We start from the raw sequence: 17,081 nt of genomic DNA on the forward strand, positions 1-17,081 counted from the left end.
GGCTGCAAGGCTGGAGCGTGGTGTGAGAGAAGGAACCACTCCCCAAGAGAATGCAGCCATCTGTCCCCGCTATGGCCGGCCGGCAGCGAGCACGTTCCGGGCACTGGCAACAGACTGAGGAGCGCCTGGCTGAACAGCAAGGAGCGGTCCTGGATACCTGCAGGGAAGTGGCTAAAGGAGCAGCTCAGTAACACCTACCGTCCTCATCAGTGCGCACATGCACCGGGGAGCTCTCCGGTCCAGGCCCCACATCTGTGTGGGCCCGCACCCACACCTTGTATTCTGTCCATTTCTCCAGGTCCTTGATCTCCCAGCTGGAGCGTTCCCGTCCAATTCCATCCACTACGTGCTTGGCGCTGTCCTCTGCGTCCACCGCCTGGTATGCAATGGAGTACTGCGTGATGACCCCATTGCGGCTCTGAGCAGGCGGTGGCACCCAACTTACCCGGATGGTAGTGGAGCTGGTGCTTACACACTCGACTTCTTGGGGTGGGGCGGAAGGGGCTAGGGATAGTGGGGAGATGAAGGGAAATGAGCGGAAGGAAAAACAAAATGTAGAGGGAACTCTTACCCAGCCAACGGAGCACTGCGTAGCAGCAAAGAAATGCAGCCGAGAGCTTTGCAGACTCTCCCACTCCGCCTTTACAGGTAATCTGAGAAGTCGTTGGGGGCAATCTGTATCTGAATATCTGACAGGCAGCGCTGCAACACCAGACTGCCTCCCCAGCTGTCTGGGGTTTAATGCAGTGACAGCGTGGAGAGGGGGAGAGAGACATGGGGCCAGGGAGAAGAGAGACGTTTTCAGCTGAGATGTGAAACAAACAGAGCTGAAGAGGCGGCAAAATCCCAGAAGGCTGGAGCGACAGAGGAGACGGCTCCTGCACCAGACGCGGGGAGATGGCGTGAAGGGCAGAGAGGAGCCTGGGGCTAGCTGAGGGCAGGTGCAGCAGGAGAACAGAGAGAAGACTCTTGGAAGACTGGCTAGAGCAAAATCCAAACAGGGAAGTGGGCACTGTGTCCTGAAATGGGGCGGGAGCCTGCGGATCTTTCGAGGCTGGCAGGGAAGGTGGCTGTGCTTGTGCATGTGAGAAGGGACGTCTGGAAATGGGTCCAGCTTGTTCATTACCTGTCAACGGGCTTCAGACCCCACCCCAGCCCCAGCCTAGGGGGGGATGGGGCAGGCAAAGTTTCACTTCAAAGCAGACATGAAAATCATCTGCCTCTAACACCAAGTTCTGAGCCACGCCAGCAGGAACCGTAGCTCTGGGCTGGGGACAGAAGATGGTGGGTGGGCTGTTATGAAGGTGACCAATACACAGATGCTACCCAGCCCACCACTCCTGGCCCTGCTGGGAACGAGGAAGGAAGAGAATATGGGGCAGGAGGGGAATTAGCAAAGGACAACGACCTGCAGGAGGTGCTGACCGGTTACCCGCAGCCTGCAGTGAGGACAGGCCCCCTCTGTAGTGCTCAGGAACGGAGGAAACGGGCAGGGAGAGAGCAAAGGCACAGATACAGCACACACACCTGAGCATCAGCAGCCCAGGCGACAGTCAGAGGGAGGACAGAGAAGGTGGACTGGAGAGAATGGAGTCTTGGGGGACACCTCAGAGGAGGCGCCTGTGAAGTGAGGAGCCATGAGACTCCGGGAAGCCCTTCCCTTCCACTACCAGCTGCAAAGGCCAAGCAGGCAGGCCAGCGTTCGCTCGGCCATTTGCTCTGCACCGTGTCTCCCGGGACCTAACGCGAGGAGCTGCTGTCATAAGGGCCCTCTCTGCAGGGCAGCACAGGTAGGCGTCTCACTGGCCCTTTCCATCCTGCCTGTTGGCTGGGTAAGAGTCACACAGACAATGCACAAAACACACAAGCAGTCGCTTAACACTTAAGGGAAATAAAATAAAAGGCAGTAACATAAGCAGGGTCAACTTAAACCACCCCCGGCATGGAAATGTCCATCCCCCGCCCCGGGCAGGCAGCAGGGCCAGCGTGCGCACGCACGCGCACACACACACACACGCACGCACGCACACACACCCCGCCCCCGGCAGACATGCTGCTGTCTCCACGTCACAGCAGGCCGAGGGCCAGGAGAGTGTGTACTGCTGCCCGGCTTTGGGCATGAGCGGGCCTGCACCCCTACCCAGCTCAGAGGCTCCTTACCGGGGGAAAATCTGCCTCGAGCACCCTGGTAAATCTCGAGGGAAAGCAGCATTTGAATTGGGAGGGACCTGCGGGATAGGAGATCTGAGGGTCCTTACTCCCTCCACCTCCCACACCTGCTTGGGGGACCATCAGCCCCTTTTCACTTCCAGATCCCTTTGCAGAACCCCAGCAGGTGAATTTAAACTAGTTTCCTAACTAGCTTCTCACCAAGCATAGGGTGGGCCGCGCCCCTGCTTCTGCAGACACTGTGTGTCCCCCTGCCTGGGCAGCCTCAGGTTGGCAGGCGACTCGTTACTATTCAGCGGCACACAGACTACTTCCAAAACAGGTCCCCCTTCAGCATCCAACATCCCCCTCACCCCTGCCCTCCGCCCCTGGTGCCCCTGCCAGGCACAGCTCAGGGGTTCCTCTGCTAAATTACGCACCTTGTATGGTGCTGCTGTGGACTCCTGCATTGATTGCTGCGCCTCTGGGACCCTCAGGAGAATGAAGTGTCCAAGGAAAACTCAACTCAGCCAAGCCCTTAGGAACGGGAACCTCTTTGCCCAGACCCCTCAGGAGCCGAGGGCCCTCTCTGTGCTGCCGGAGGCTAAGTCAAGAGGCAGCGCACCCTCCTCTGCTTCCTGCGCAAACAGTGCAGCTGCGGAAGGCGACCCCGGCCCCAGCCCCTGGTCTATCAATGAATGCCAGACCAACTTGGTTCCGGCAGGGCAAAGCCCAGCTAACAACCCAGAACGGTCTCATTAAGGGCATGCCTCTTGCTTGTCAGTGCCAGGAATATCACCTGAAACAGGCTCTTCGGATCGTGCAAGCCTGACTGCTGCTGCTTGCCATTCTCTGTGATCTAAACGCCTTTTCCAGGGCACCCAGATGGGATGGCACAGGGGACAATCACTTGAAGTGTGGACGAATGATACCCATCTTAAGGTCAGAGGGAACCTATCTGACCTGCACAGCAGGCCCGAGCATTTCACCCAGTGATTCCAGCACCAAGCCCATAACTTCAGGCTGAGCTAAAGCAGGCCTCTTCGACGGAAGTCCAAGGCTGCCTTAAAGACTCCAGGTGACAGAGAGCCCACTACACCCTTACGTTTCTAGGCATCAGCAGCCCTTGGGGCTTTTTTCTGAGCCTTTTCCAATTTGTCAGCACCCTTTGTGTGGTGTGGACACCCGAACTGGGTAACTTTGTTATGTTACTGCTGTGGTCTTTGCTGAGAAAGCCAAATCTCTAACAGGGTGACTTTGGAAGTGCTGGTGAGGGGACAGTGTGTGCAGAGTGGGTTAGGAGCCCAGTGAGCAGGTAGGGATATCTCCAAAGAGTGGCTTCTCCTAGTCTGACTATGGCAGGGCTCCTCAGGGCTTGTCTACACTTGGACTGCTCTTGATGAATGGACTGTGTGGGGACAGAATGCCTTGCTCCTGGTTAGCTAAATCCCATTGACTTGGTGCCTGCATCCGTTGCCTGTCTGGCTTTGTTATTTGAGTGGTGGAAGAGGTGCCCAACCCTTTGTCTACCAATGACAAAGTGGCATCAAAACCAGCAAAAAAATAAAATGACAAATCCCCATATTCAGAGCATGTCCTCCAGCGCTCAAATATTTATAACGGCTTGAGCGGAGACTCTCTCCATATTTTATGTCCAATCTATTGCACAGGCACTGAGATTCCATTAGCCAAAGCACTAGTTTAACTGGGCTGCTGGGACCCTGGTGATTGATATGCTAATGGGGGGAAGGAAAAAACAGGGCTGCAGCCTTTTCCTTGAAGGGAAGGTCATTGTACTCATGAGTGGCGCTGCTGCTCTCCTTCTCTGAGGGCCACCTCAGCCTAGCCAACGCAGCAGGAACAGCAGACGCTCTCCCTGCAGAGAAAGCCGGCTGCCTTCACCAACTGCTCACCCCACATGGTCACCAAATCCCAGACAGACGCTCCTTCCGCCCCTTTTAATGCTCTTTGCATGATAGCAAGCCCAGAACTGGTTAGTCAAAACGAGCTTATCGAGAGAGCCCTTTGATAGCCCTAATCTGCTTACGAGCAGCACTTTGAGCTGCCAATCACAGCCAAGGGAACTCTGCTCTGCGATCACATGGGGCAGAGAGTGGATGAAAGTGATATCGCCAGGGTCACCTCAGAATCTGGCCTCTTTATTAACTTCCCTGCTGCTTGTGGTTGTTTCCCTCATGCCTGCAGTTCCTGAAGCAGCAGCCTCATTCACTCACACACAGCACCACGTTCCTCCGCCTGGTCTTCCAGCCGCCAGTCAGCACAGGAGAGCCCCGCCTTGCAAATGTGTCCAATGCAGTCCTGCGACTGGCACCCTCAGCAGACAGGCAGCTGGGGAGGGGGTTGGGAAGGGGAGGGGGAGGAATGAGAGTGTCCCATGGCCTGGGAGACAGGCGCTTTCAAGCTGCCGGAGTCTAGCAATCTGAGCCTGGCCTCCCCATCTGAATGGCATGACGGCGTGTAAGTAAACTCACAGAGACGCATTTCCCTGCCCAGCAGCCTCTCCCAGGCACTTTGCCAGCCCACCTTCCTCCCTCCTCAGTGTCTCTGTGAATCTACCTGCGGGGAAGGACGGCATGGCTGAACAATACAGACAGGACTTACCATATCACCTTCTGCCAATCAGGCCGAGACGGGAGTGCAGGCTGGCTTTCCCTAACCCCACACCAGGCTGCTATTTGTCAGTGGCTGGTCTGACAATACAAGGGCAGGAGCACTGAGGCCTGATGCTCCCCGAGCCTAGGGGGAAGCCAGGCTGCCTTTGCTCTGTCCTCACCAACAGCCCTGTGGACACTTACTGGATTGGGCAGTTCTGGCTTCTATGACTGGGGTGTACACCCCCAGCCCCAGCTCCGAACGGGCTCCCAGCTGGAACTTGTACAGCGTGTCAGGCTTGAGACCTTCCACTGCATACGACGAGCTTGGGTCAAAGTCCACCTTGTGCTGGAGAACAGATGGGAGACGCCAGTTATTTTACACAGTTAGAGAAGAGCAGATAAACATTTCTCCCCGGGGATCAGCTCCCAAGGCCAGGGGAGCCAGTGACCACGCTCCCAGAACTGCCCTGAGCTCCTGAGCCACGGAGCCCAGACACAGCGTCCCCCCTGCTGCCCAACACACTCGCGATAGACACTCCTCCGGTGTCTCAGGTTAGTGAGCGTCTTTAATTCAACGGCCGCGACTCCACAGTGCTCTACAGTGCTGCCCACGCAGCATGGCTGTACAGACACCGCTAATTCCCTGCGCCAGGTTTGGGGGCAAGCATGACCTAGTCATTAAATATGCACCTGAGCCACAGAGCAGCTGGGGTCTGTTCCTTGCCCTGTCTCAGACTTGCACTGAGCCCTGGGGAGTCCCTGCCCAGCTGCGACGTGGGGAGAAAGCCCCACCTCGTGGACTCATTCGTGTTTGTAGCAGGCCTGCAGATGCCCATGCGGAAGGCAGGGCCCCTGGAGCGCTCTGTCAACACCTGTCCTGCAGGAAGGGTGAGTGGCTTGCTTATAGGAACTCACTGTTGTTCAGTGGAGTTCAACCTGCAAAGTGACTGGTATTGTTTCTGGCACCAACATACAGGGAATTGGACCATGCACCCCCACAGCAATGGGACACTAGGGCTTTGGGTCTGTATTATCGCTACAATGCTGCACTGCGCCAGGAATAAATCTGAGATGGCTGCTTTGGGTTGGTCTTGATTGTTCCAGGGACCCAACATGGATTCTGGAGGGACTCTCCCCACATCCTTCTCCTGGGCTGCATGGCCATTCCTGAAGATCCAGCTCCCAAGGCCGCCCGGCCTCCAAAGCAGTTCTGGTCTTGGAGCTGTACAGCCACATTTTGTAGTCAAGCTTTATTTTCATTACCCTGCACACGTCCCCTGCCAGCCCAGCACTAGGAATGCTTTGCTGAAACCCAGAGATCATTGCACTGTGCTTTCTCGAGGAACTAGAGCTTCCGATCACAGGCCCCAGACTAACTCGATGGGAATCAACTCACGGGTTGGAGCAGCAGTGTAGTTGAGAGACAGGTGGATATTAGGTTTCACACCACCATAGGCTAACGACCCAAGAGCCCACTGATTTAGGGAGAAAACACCTCTGTTACCGTCCTGCGATGCTGCAACCCCAGATACTGCAGCTAAGGTTGTGGTGGCCTTTTCCCAGCTGCGGGATCATGATACTCTGACCTTATTAGTCACTGGCTGAAGCCAAGGTAGACTCCTCACCTGACTCCCATCCTCTCCTTCCCAGTACAGCAGCTCGTATTTTGTAATGCGTTCCTGTGAGGCCGGGAGCCACGTCAGCAGGATCCGGGTATCAGACTCTGCCTCTGCCTGGAAATCAGCTGGCTGGGCTGGAACTGGGGACCAATAAAACACAGTTAGTGATGGCCTGGGTGCTACGAAGGTGGCAGAAACTCTGCTACCACAGGCTGAACCTGGTCCTGGAAAGGATCTTCTGTATTTAACCTTGGCCCTCTCTTCCTACTCCCCAGCTTCAGGCCAGACGACAAGTCCTTGCGGCCAGGCCGGTGACAGAGGGTGTGTGGGCGGTGGAGCTGTAAAATCCAACTTGAGCAGACAGACCTACCTGCTTGAGCTCTCACCGAGCTAGCACACTAAAAATAGTCGTGTAGCCACTGCGGCGGGAGGGGCTAGCAACCCCAGTACGATCCCGTCCACCCAGGTATAGGCTCAGGTGGCCAGCCCCTCCCGGGGCTCCTGCCACTGCAGCTGCATGGCTATTTTTAGCGCACTAGCTCGATCAGAGCTCGTGTGGGTCTCTCTGTCTGAGCTGGGAATCACTTCGTCTAGCTCCAGCACAGACCCACCAGAGCCTACTCAGGCATTGCTCGTTTCTAGTCACGGATTCAATCAGCAGCCTAGGCCTCTTCCATTGCACACAGAGTCATACCCCTCCCAGAGAAAGCCCGGCACTGCTGCAGGGGTGAGTTACTCAGCCTCCACGGGCTCCAGCCAGAGTCCAACACAAGTCGTTATGGTTATTTTTGCTGAAATTGACACAGATTCCCCACAACACGCACTAACGGTGTGAAGCTGCTGTCTCTGGCACCAAGCTGTCACTCTGGCATGTGACCGGTAAAGCACCCAGCCTGGCTCGGAAGCCCGGTAAACAGAAGGTGCCCTGCACAGCAGCATGCAGGGCGCAGAGGGAAAGGGACACGCAGCACCGGGAGCAGGATGACAGCACTAAGAAAAAAGGTTTCACACATACCCCCCTGCTGAGTTTTGACCTGGATGATGTCTGAGGGAGGCCCATCTCCCACGGAGGTGAAGGCCAAGACACGGATGCTGTAGGTGGTCCCTGTGATCAGGCTGCCCACAGTGGTGAGGTGACTGTCGTCTGTGTTGTGTTTCTGCCACATGCTCAGAGGCAGATGCGGGTCCGTAGTGTAGTAAACCCGGTATCCTCGGATCTGTCCGTTGGGCTCCTCCGGCTGCTCCCACTGAACAAGCATGGTGCTGGCACTCAGCATCCGTGCCTGGACCTTCAGCGGTGGGCTGGACGGAGCCTGCTCTCCGGTCCGGGCCTCCACCCGTTCGCTCGGAGGCCCCCTTCCAATATTATTGACGGCAATGATGCGGAACTCATACTCCGAGAAGGGGCTGAGGCCACCAATGCTATAGCGGGTTGTCGCTACGCCGTCCACCTCCTGAAACTGGCCCTCCCAGGACTTGGGCTTGTACTGGATGACATAGTAAGAGATGGGGTCTGAGTTGCCAGAGTCCCAGGTGAGGGTCACGCTGGTGGCTGTCGTCTCAGTCACCAGTGGCTCCGTCGGTGGCTTCGGCAGCGCTGGGATTGGAAGGAGAGAGAAGCATGTTAAATAATTCAGGCAGCTCAACTCCTGCAATGTGCAGAGGGATAAAAATGGAGCTGCCACCTCCCATTAACACTCTTCTTTAAAAGGCAGAAATCGTCTCATGCTCTGGAACATGCATTTTTATCTCATCATATAGGGCACGAAGTGGTTCTTAATGGAAGGATAAACAGAGCAATCGTATTATTAGACGTGCTTGAAGCACTTGCCAGCAGCAGGCTAAATAAAGGTGATTTAACAGGGATGCTTGCTGTCGGGGTGCTGAGCTGGTAGTTGAAAGGTGCTCACCTGGGCTAGGCTACACCTCCGGGAGCAAGCTTCACAAAGGGACACAGGAAAACAGCCTCAGCACCACACACTATCTGGGGCCACGCCACCAGCTCCACAGAGACAACACCCTAGGCTGCGGGGAGCTCATGGCAAGTGCAGTTAGATGCGCTGAGGCTAAGCATGCCTTGTAAGTATCACAGGACATGCAGACAGGATGCAGCCAGAGAAATTACCAACTTTTACAGCCGCTATTTCACAGGGTGGCGTGTCAAACCGTAACCAGACAATATATCGGTCCACAGGAATTCTGACACTGAGATCGCTGAAGTGTTTACATAAAAATGGCCAAACTGGGTCAGACAAAGGTCCATCTAGCCCAGCATCCTGTCTTCTGACAGTGGCCAATACCAGGTGCCCCAGAGGGAATGAACAGAACAGGGAATCCTCAAATGATCCATCCCATCACCCATTCCCAGCTTCTGGCAAACAGAGCCTAGGGACACCAACCCTGCCCATCCTTGCTCACTGCCATCGATGGACCTATCCTCCATGAATTTATCTAGTTCTTTTTTGAACCCTGTTATAGTCTTGGCCTTCACAACATCCTCTGGCAAAGGTTAATGAGGTCTGCAGTTGCTGCAGCAAAAAATGTCCAGATTTGCCATTTTACCAGAAGAACAAAGTGAGGGAAATCCGCAGAGCATCAAGCTAATAAGTGAATTAAAGTGTCCAGTAATGAAGTCTCCTATGTACTGGCCCAGGTAACTGGTTATTAATTATTCGTGCTGCAGTAATGCCCAAGTCTGAGCTAAAAGGAACTGATACTCTGTCCCAAAATGAGTGCCCAACTATCTTGATTTGAAGAAAAGCAATCCAGTTCTAAGTCAGACATCTGGATGTTTGATCAGGCTTTGCTCTCACACACTACAGAAAGCCCTCCTGGAATGTACAGCCGAATAATGTCTGCTCTTCAGGACAGAACCATGTCTGTGTGGGTTTGTACACCACTGAGCACCCTGGGAACTGGAGTCTGACTGTGGCCTTAGGGTGCTACTGCAACGTAACGTTAAATCACTGTTGATGCTGACTCGATCCTGGGCATGCTGGTAGCAGGGACAGGCTCTCCCGCAACGAGTCACAGAACATGGGAGTATTTTGAGAGGGTAAAGCATTCCTCCAGGGGGACAGGTGAGTACTGATTTCCAGAGGCAGAGACGGGACACGTGATATATACTTTAGATGGCCCCAAGAGCAAATCTAGTTAATGCATTAGCATGCAGGCCAGTGTTTGGGAGCACTGAAGTTTAGGACACACTGTATGGAACCACACAGTCTGCTAATTTATAATGGCTTTTCACCAGCACTGACCATGTGTGTCTTCTCCTCTGCCCAGTGACAGACCTGCTCTTCTGCAGGCACCAGATGCAATGACCCTGTGGCGCCTAGAACACACAGCCCAAGAGGGGGGTGGAGAAACAGAGTGGAAGGGGCTTAAAGATCTTTGCTCCTAATGAGAACTGAGCAGAAAGCCTTAGGCCCCTTCAGAGTGCATGTGAGGGCTTGAGTTTCTGTTCCAGATGCAGCCCTGTGTTAAACAGCAGGTGTCACCTTCTATCACCCAGATGTGGGGAGAGCGGACAGGGACTAAGGAGTTAATACAAAGAGCAGTCAGTGCTGCGGGGCTGTGTCTCCCACCCCCTCTGTGCTCTCGTTTTCCATCTGACTCTCAGCGGTGGACACTGTATAGGCAGGGAGAAACGGTCAAACCCAGGGATGGGACAGGAACCAAGTGACGGGTAATGCAAGTAAAAGCTGAGGGTTAAAAGGCTTTTGCAAACAGTATCTGGAGAAGAAGAATTTGTGTTGAACTCCCAGGCCAAAGGGGACCAAGTCTCAATTCTGGGGCACTGTCTGAGCAAGGCCTTGGTGCTAAAAGGGGACCGTGAGACAGTAGGGGCTTGTGAGGACAGACCGATTTAAAAGAACGATGCGCCTGTGGAAATGAGAGTTACAGCCTGCCTGCTGGGGGAGGAGGGCTGGGCTGTTCTGGGCCTGCCTGGGCTCTAGCTGGAGATGCAGAGCCAGAATCTCAGGCCCGAACGCAGGCGTAGGGCTCTGCATCCACAGGAATCGATAGTGATGTGAAGCCCATGCTGGGGCCAAGTAAACAAAATGCCTGTCAGTGTCACAGCAGGAACCACACCTTAGAGACAGTGCAGGATGGGAGGAGGGAGGCAGAGAGAGGGGTGGAGGCTGAGGGTATAGCAGGCAGTTGAAAGAGTCCATTTAAGACCCTCCATGTCGTGGGTGGGGACAGGGAGCTCACCATTAAGTCCCTATGCACACAGCCCAAGAGCATAGGACCGGGTTTATCCTTGTTTAAAATGGGTCTCTTGACAAGGAGGGGGGTTGGGTCGGGTCACGGGGCCTCAGGGTACCTGTGCTAAGGCGCAGCAGCAACCTGCCAGGGGCTGAGCCAGGACTCGCTGGCTGGAGACTTGGGTCAGAATTCCTCAGGAGAAACAGACCCCGTAGTCCCAGTGATGCCTCTTGGCACATCAGGGCCTGCCCACAGGCAAGCAGCCTCCCACGCTCTCCCTTGCCAAGGGCGGCGTGGGCTCCACGCACAGGGGGAGGAGACAGGCCCCTGGCGTGAAGAGTCAAATCTAAGCTGGAAAACAAATGGGAAAATCAGGTGGCGGGCTGTGAACTTCCTTCCCGAGACAGCAGGGCCATGAGGCTGCTGTGGCCTGCAGTGCACAGAGTGCACCCAACAGGAGCCCATGGAAGGGCCTTCAGGTCCAGAGCCCACTGAGAAGCAGCAGAGCTTGCTCACGAAGGGGTGGGGGGGCTGTGCTGTGTTTTACCTTTGACAGTGATCTGGGCCGTGGCTTCGATCATGCCGAGAGAGGAGATGGCCACGCAGGTGTAGTTGGCAGACTGCACAATGTTGTTCAACTCCAGGACATTCCTGCCGACAGGCATCTCATCTTCTTTGGTCAGTTCCTCCACACCAGCCATCCACTTCACGTAGGGCATTGGTGCACCAACGGCCACACATGTGAGGTTCACGCTCCCCCCAGGCATCACCTCGTGGTTGCTCGGAGGGATCGAGAATCGAGGTGCGACACGCCGCACTGTAACAAGGAGGAGACCGTTAGTAGTGTCACTGGATCGGCATGTGGCACTCAGCTACATCAAGGGGGTTTGACATCTTCACGGACAGGGCGTATATCTATCCATAGAGATAGATATAACGAAGCACAAAAGCTGTTTGCTGCTTTGTCAAATTGCACACACACTGCTCTCTTTCCTTAGCCACTGGCATCTGATTAGAACCACTCATTAGGGGCTGGCACATCCACTCCCCCCAAACGGAGGCTATTACTAACATGAACCATTCGCCCATTTAAATTACATCCCTCTAATTGGAAAGCATACACAAATGCCACTCACACTCTTTCTTCGTACAGGGCCCACTGAAGCTCTGCAAAATGGAATTACCTGATCAATTTATTAGCTTAGAGCAAAGCCACTCGCTCCCTACACCTCACAGGGTATGGGCAGGGGGTGCGGGAGGTTTTTTTTCCTGAATTAGCACTGGGTTACTGCTAGATAAAATACAATTGCCTTGAAAATGGACCTCGGGATCAGGTTCGGAAAAAGAAACCGTCGCCAGAGCTGCATGACAACGTCACAGCCTGATCTGATCACCTTGCTGGGCAGGAGACACTAATCCTGACAGCCGTGAGATCCCACCCACTTCGACAGGAGAGTGCTGGGCTGCCAGAACCCGACCCTCCTTTGTGGCAGCACTTTGGGAGACCTATTTCTCCTTATTTCATCACAAAGCATCTCTCCGCAGCCATCTCTCGCAGGGCATTTCATTCAAGACTTATTTGTAAGCAACTCTCAGCTACAATAAAGCTCTAAAGCTGCCAGCCGTATGCATTCCAGTCAGAGAAATGACACTGAGAAACGAGGCCCCTTCTGCGGGGTTAGTGTTATGGGCCTATTTAAGAAGGGGTAGAGAAACACAACTGTGTTCCGTAAATCTTTGTCTGCTCTGGGCTAATGCAGTTTGGTCTGTAGTTAAAAAGGGAAACTGCCTGAACGTGTCTTGCCTGGAACTCTCGCTCTCCCCTGCCTTCTCCACTGGAAAGGAAATGTCAAAGCCCAGGGAAGGTTCACGACTGACTCACTCACATGGAGCCGTCCATTCCCAATGACTCTCGCTCAGCGCAATCACGGCTGGCAGAGCAGCGAACAGTCACAGAGCGGGATCTGAAAGGGAATCCCAGGGGCTCCAGGTCCCAGAACTTTGCCCGTGGAGTTGGAAGGACTCTCTGATGCAGGGCCTGTGGGCAGCACGGTGGCACTGGGCATCCTCCCACATCAGCCCTGGTACTGCCTCAGCAGTGTCAGCTCAGTCTGACGGGCTGATTCTGCCTAACCACATTTCACTAGCACGGCTCTTTGATGATTCACTCCCAAATCCACAGACTTGCAGACACAGACTGAACACAGAAGCCCCCACGCTAGATGTACAACAGAGCTATGACTTGGTGATAAATTAGACAATGCTGTCAACAATGTGTGTGTACTACACATCTTCTTGGAGACAAAACAGGGCTCATTAGCTCCTTCCCAGCCAGGGGGAAGGATAACGTGTGCTTTTTAAGATGTCTAAATCCAAAGTCTTGCTGGATGTTTCTTTTAATCAATTATTAAATCCCAAATCAATAGCTATATGTGTGATCGCCAGGAGGCGTTACCTGCCTGACAGGGGAGTGCTCCCCAAACCAGACAGAAATGAAACTCGCCTCGAGCGCTACACAGTCATGAGAATACCGCGCGGACTCGATGGACATGGCGATGGGTTTAACATGATGGTGTGTATTTTCAGTCAAAGCACCCCAGCACCGTCCCTTAGGAGGCAGCTTTCATTTTCCAATGAACATGGCGCTGAATTCTTTCAGACAGCCGCTGTTTGGACTGGGTCGCAGTCCAGGGACAGCAACCTCCCCGCACCTCCCACATTTTCAAAAGGAAGAAAAATTAGAGAGAAAAACTGTAGGTCTGCACAGAGCATTTGTTCATGCACTCGACATGCACCAGGCAGGCAAGAGAGGCCAGGATGGTGTCACAAAGCAAAGGGAATAAGTTAAGGGAGATGCACACTGACTCAGGTATGCAGACACTGGACAATGGAAAACATCGAGTGTGACTTCTCCCCAAGAGGCCATGCAGGAGGATTGGAGTCTCAGAAAAACCAGCATGCAGAAACAGCCCTCAAAGCCCAACCCTGTGAGAACAGGGCTAGAATGGCCTCTGTTGCCCCCCATAGACAGGGCCCCTGTTGCAGACACAGCTGCTCCCCAACCTATCCCATGCCATTCACTTCAGGCTCAGAGACCCTTGGGCCCAACTGACACGTATCCCTCGGTCTTGAGTCCCTGGGTCTCCTTTGTGAGAGCGCGGAATGCTGTAACCCCCTTGCTCGGAAGGAACACAGCTTGTGAATCTGCCGATAAATGCCTCCGTTCATTCTGCAGCGTGCTACTGAGAGAACCTCTGGTCCCTTTTCAAAGCTGCTGTTTACTATGCTGTTGGCAGGGGAAGAGAAAAGGCTGCTAGACAATATACTGAGCTGGGGGTCTGCGTGCCTAGGGATGGGATGAATGGCAAAGAAAATACTCTCTCCTCCCCTCTCCAAAGCGGATCAATACAAGGAAAAGGTTTCTAGGCAAACCCTTGTCCTTGAGTGACAGTCGCATAGGCTGGTGGGGCAGGGAGATCATCCCAGGAGGCCTCTTGGTTAAATCTTGGTTAAACACAATTTCTCCTTTTCTTAAAGGACTGTTCCCCCTATGTGTGCATTGCTTGAATGTTCCTCTATCCTAGGTGGGAACAGCTCCGCACCCTTCCTGAGGGCTCCGCAGCTGACTGCAGATGCCCTGTTACTCTGGGTCAGCCCAATCACCAAGCTGAGTGTTGCCAGGCCATTCCTACCAACGCTAGACATGGTTCTAGCTGCTGACAGAGCACCAGCCACTACTCGACAGCCGGGAAGATGGGTGGAAAAACAGCATTGCCTTTGTTCTTCTCCCACACTCAGCTTCCCTTGAGGCAGGGGCCCTAAGGACCCTCTCCGCCTGTGGCCTCACTCCACAGAGGGATTGTGCTGGTCTCACCACGACAAAGAGGCCAAAATGGCATGGGCCCCCTACCTGTGCAGAATTTGCACCAGGTTAAAACTACTGCAAAAGAGAAGCAACAGGAATTGACAGAACATCCTGGGGCACTAGGAAAACTGGCCACCGAACCAGGGAAAGGCTGGGCCCACGAAGGCCCTGCAGTGTGCCCTGGAGGTGAACAAGCCAGGGCTCTGCAGACCAGTGAGCAAACGAGGGCCTCTGTTCCCCCCAACCCCCTGCTGCACCCTCCGCCAGGCCTCAGTGTCTGGGCACGTCTAGCTGGAGCTTCCAGGGAAAGCTGAGCTGTTCACACCTCACGGTGGTACCGAGAGCAGCCAGAGGCCGCTGCTGGCAAGGAGGCTCCATTGTGCCTCACACAGCCTCGGCTCTGACACCTAGAACGTGAGGAAATTAACCTGCCTTCCTAAGGTTACTTGCGAGAGACTGCTTCAGACTTGCTGGTGATGCGCTGCGCAACTGCCACAAAGCTGGCCCCCTCCCTCACCAGAGCGGGACTGGGAAATCAACGGTGGGCTCAGACAGGCTCCCTGCTAAGTGGAGCGAGGGGCCGCGTCCTTTCAGTTACACCTTCTCCGCTAGTAACAATGGATACCACAGCCAGGGCTGAGCTTTTACTTACGGGCGGTGGGAGAAGGGAGAGGGGCAGGCTCAGAGATGCCTTTAGTTACAAATCTGGCCATGATTATAATCTCGCCAGACCGTCGGTAAGGGAAATAAAGGAGGTGAACTCTCACACAAACCAGCACATCATCTGGGGATAACTGGCAGCTGTTTTTAGTGCCTGGTCCGGTGGGACAAGCAGAGCTGCTATCAGGTAGCATTAGAGAGAGTAGGTAGAGCTCTCACAGAAGCTTACATAGCACCCACACATACTGTTCTGGCTCAAGCCAGCTCTGTAAATCTCTTGCTTCCCCTAGCATAAGAACCCACTAATAATTTAAACCAGCATAACTCCCTCAAAGAGCAGTTCTCCAGAAACGTTCTCCAATTTACAAGTCAAATTACAACAGCTAGTGCAGCCCGTGATGTCACCTAAACGCACTGGAAATTTTTGTTACTCTCCATGTCTTGCAGTAATTTCCTCCCTTTTTTATTACAATTTTCTTGACAAGAATTTGCAATTTTTTTTTTAAATCTTCTTTTCGGATCAAGTTCAAAGAAGGTGGTTTGGAGGTTTTGCAAGAACAGCATGGGGGAAACTGCTGTGCATATTAAAATGATTTCAACGGACAATAGTATAATTCAGAGGTTCATTTAAACCAGCAGACGGTCGAAAATGAGATTCATTGCCATTCATCCCAGGCCTGGCCACCATGAAAGGCTGCGTAATGCAGCACAATTCAGCAAGCTTCCCCCTTGGAGCACCCTGCCTGGGAGGGAAAGTGAAACCCCAAAGTGGTAAGCCACCCAATGCAACCTGAGCCATTGCTCTGGATCACACAGGGAAGGGCGAAAGGAAAGTGCAGCACAGTCTCTGAGGAGCTGTGGGAGAAACAAGCAACGTCACAGAGCAGATGGAAGAGACTGAGAAGTGTTAATAATTTAGCATGCATTAGCGTGCACATTCCCTGCATTTGGCGCAAAGAGCATGGGTCAATTGCCCTGCTCCTTTCACACTGGAGCGGCTGTTCCATCAGAGAGTGACCTCACCCCACGAAGAGCCCGCAGGTCTACCCTCCTCTCTGCTCTCCATTCAGCCTGGGAGACTCTGGGCACGAACCAAGGGCTTCACACACTCATGGGTTAATCAAGACCTTTAGAGCCATCACATCTCTCATGTGCTGGAGCAGAGCAGGAAATGCTACAGTGTGTGTGTGTGTGTGTTGGGGGGGGGAAGACTTCCAAAGTGAAACGAGCAGCAGCACTGGGGAAGGGGAAGCGAAGCTGTCTTTTCCCATGCGCTATCTTGGCGACAGCAGCCCCCAAAATACAGAGTCCCTCTCTCTAGCTCCCACAGCCCCTCCACCCCAAAACTTCTCCCCCCACTAACCTGTACTCCATGCACCCGTTCCCTGGTCTCCCTCCCTACTGATTCCTGCTCTCACTGCCCCGGCCATGCTGGCACCTGTCCGACCCCCAGCTCCCACCCCCCTGGCCAATCACACGCAGTGGCAGGTGAGGGATGGGCAGGCAGATTCCCCCCAAGCCAATCAGTGCTGCCTCCCCATGTATGTTCACAGGAGCCTCTGCTGGTCTCTGGGCATGAAGGGACCGCCCAGTCTCCCAGCTGCTCCTCCTGCACCCAAACCCTCTGCTCCTGGCTTCCCCTCCACCTGGGAAAAGAGCAGCTGCTCCGCACCCACCCTCCCCAGAGAAGGAGCAGTGCTAGGAATATCCTGGGTTTGGGGAGGTGACCAGATGTCTCTGGGGCGACAGACTCCCCCTTTCATTACGTTTGAGCGGGAGAGCAAGAGAATCCCAGGGAAGCGGAATGTCTTGGCACCCCAACTCCAAGCCTACTGCCTGGAAGTCCCTCTCCTTCTCCAAGCCCCTGGCTTGAGGTGGGGAAGGCGTGAACTTAGGAAACAACCATCTAGAAACAGGATCACTGGGCTGCACGGTTTACGCAGCTGCAGACACCTTTCATCT

At 54.1% G+C, this 17,081-nt stretch overlaps 1 protein-coding gene across 24 annotated transcripts in view; it reads right to left on the reverse strand.

Annotated features, from left to right (window-relative positions):
- The window catches only part of PTPRF (protein tyrosine phosphatase receptor type F), a 615,392-nt gene that overhangs the window by 79,903 nt on the left and 518,408 nt on the right, over positions 1–17,081 (reverse strand). For 17 of the 24 annotated variants that reach the window (XM_027823957.3, XM_043552899.1, XM_043552898.1 and 14 more), the window contains 5 exons: positions 11,142–11,411; positions 7,398–7,979; positions 6,389–6,522; positions 4,965–5,109; positions 199–504 (listed from right to left, as the gene is read on the reverse strand). In XM_027823957.3, coding sequence (XP_027679758.2) covers positions 199–504; positions 4,965–5,109; positions 6,389–6,522; positions 7,398–7,979; positions 11,142–11,411 — 1,437 coding nt within the window. The remainder of the gene's footprint in view (positions 1–198; positions 505–4,964; positions 5,110–6,388; positions 6,523–7,397; positions 7,980–11,141; positions 11,412–17,081) is intronic. The other 7 variants (XM_037906194.2, XM_037906193.2, XM_037906191.2 and 4 more) reach the window with 1 other exon arrangement.

Source organism: Chelonia mydas, chromosome 8 (genome assembly GCF_015237465.2).
Source record: "Chelonia mydas isolate rCheMyd1 chromosome 8, rCheMyd1.pri.v2, whole genome shotgun sequence".
Lineage (NCBI taxonomy): Eukaryota > Metazoa > Chordata > Testudines > Cheloniidae > Chelonia > Chelonia mydas.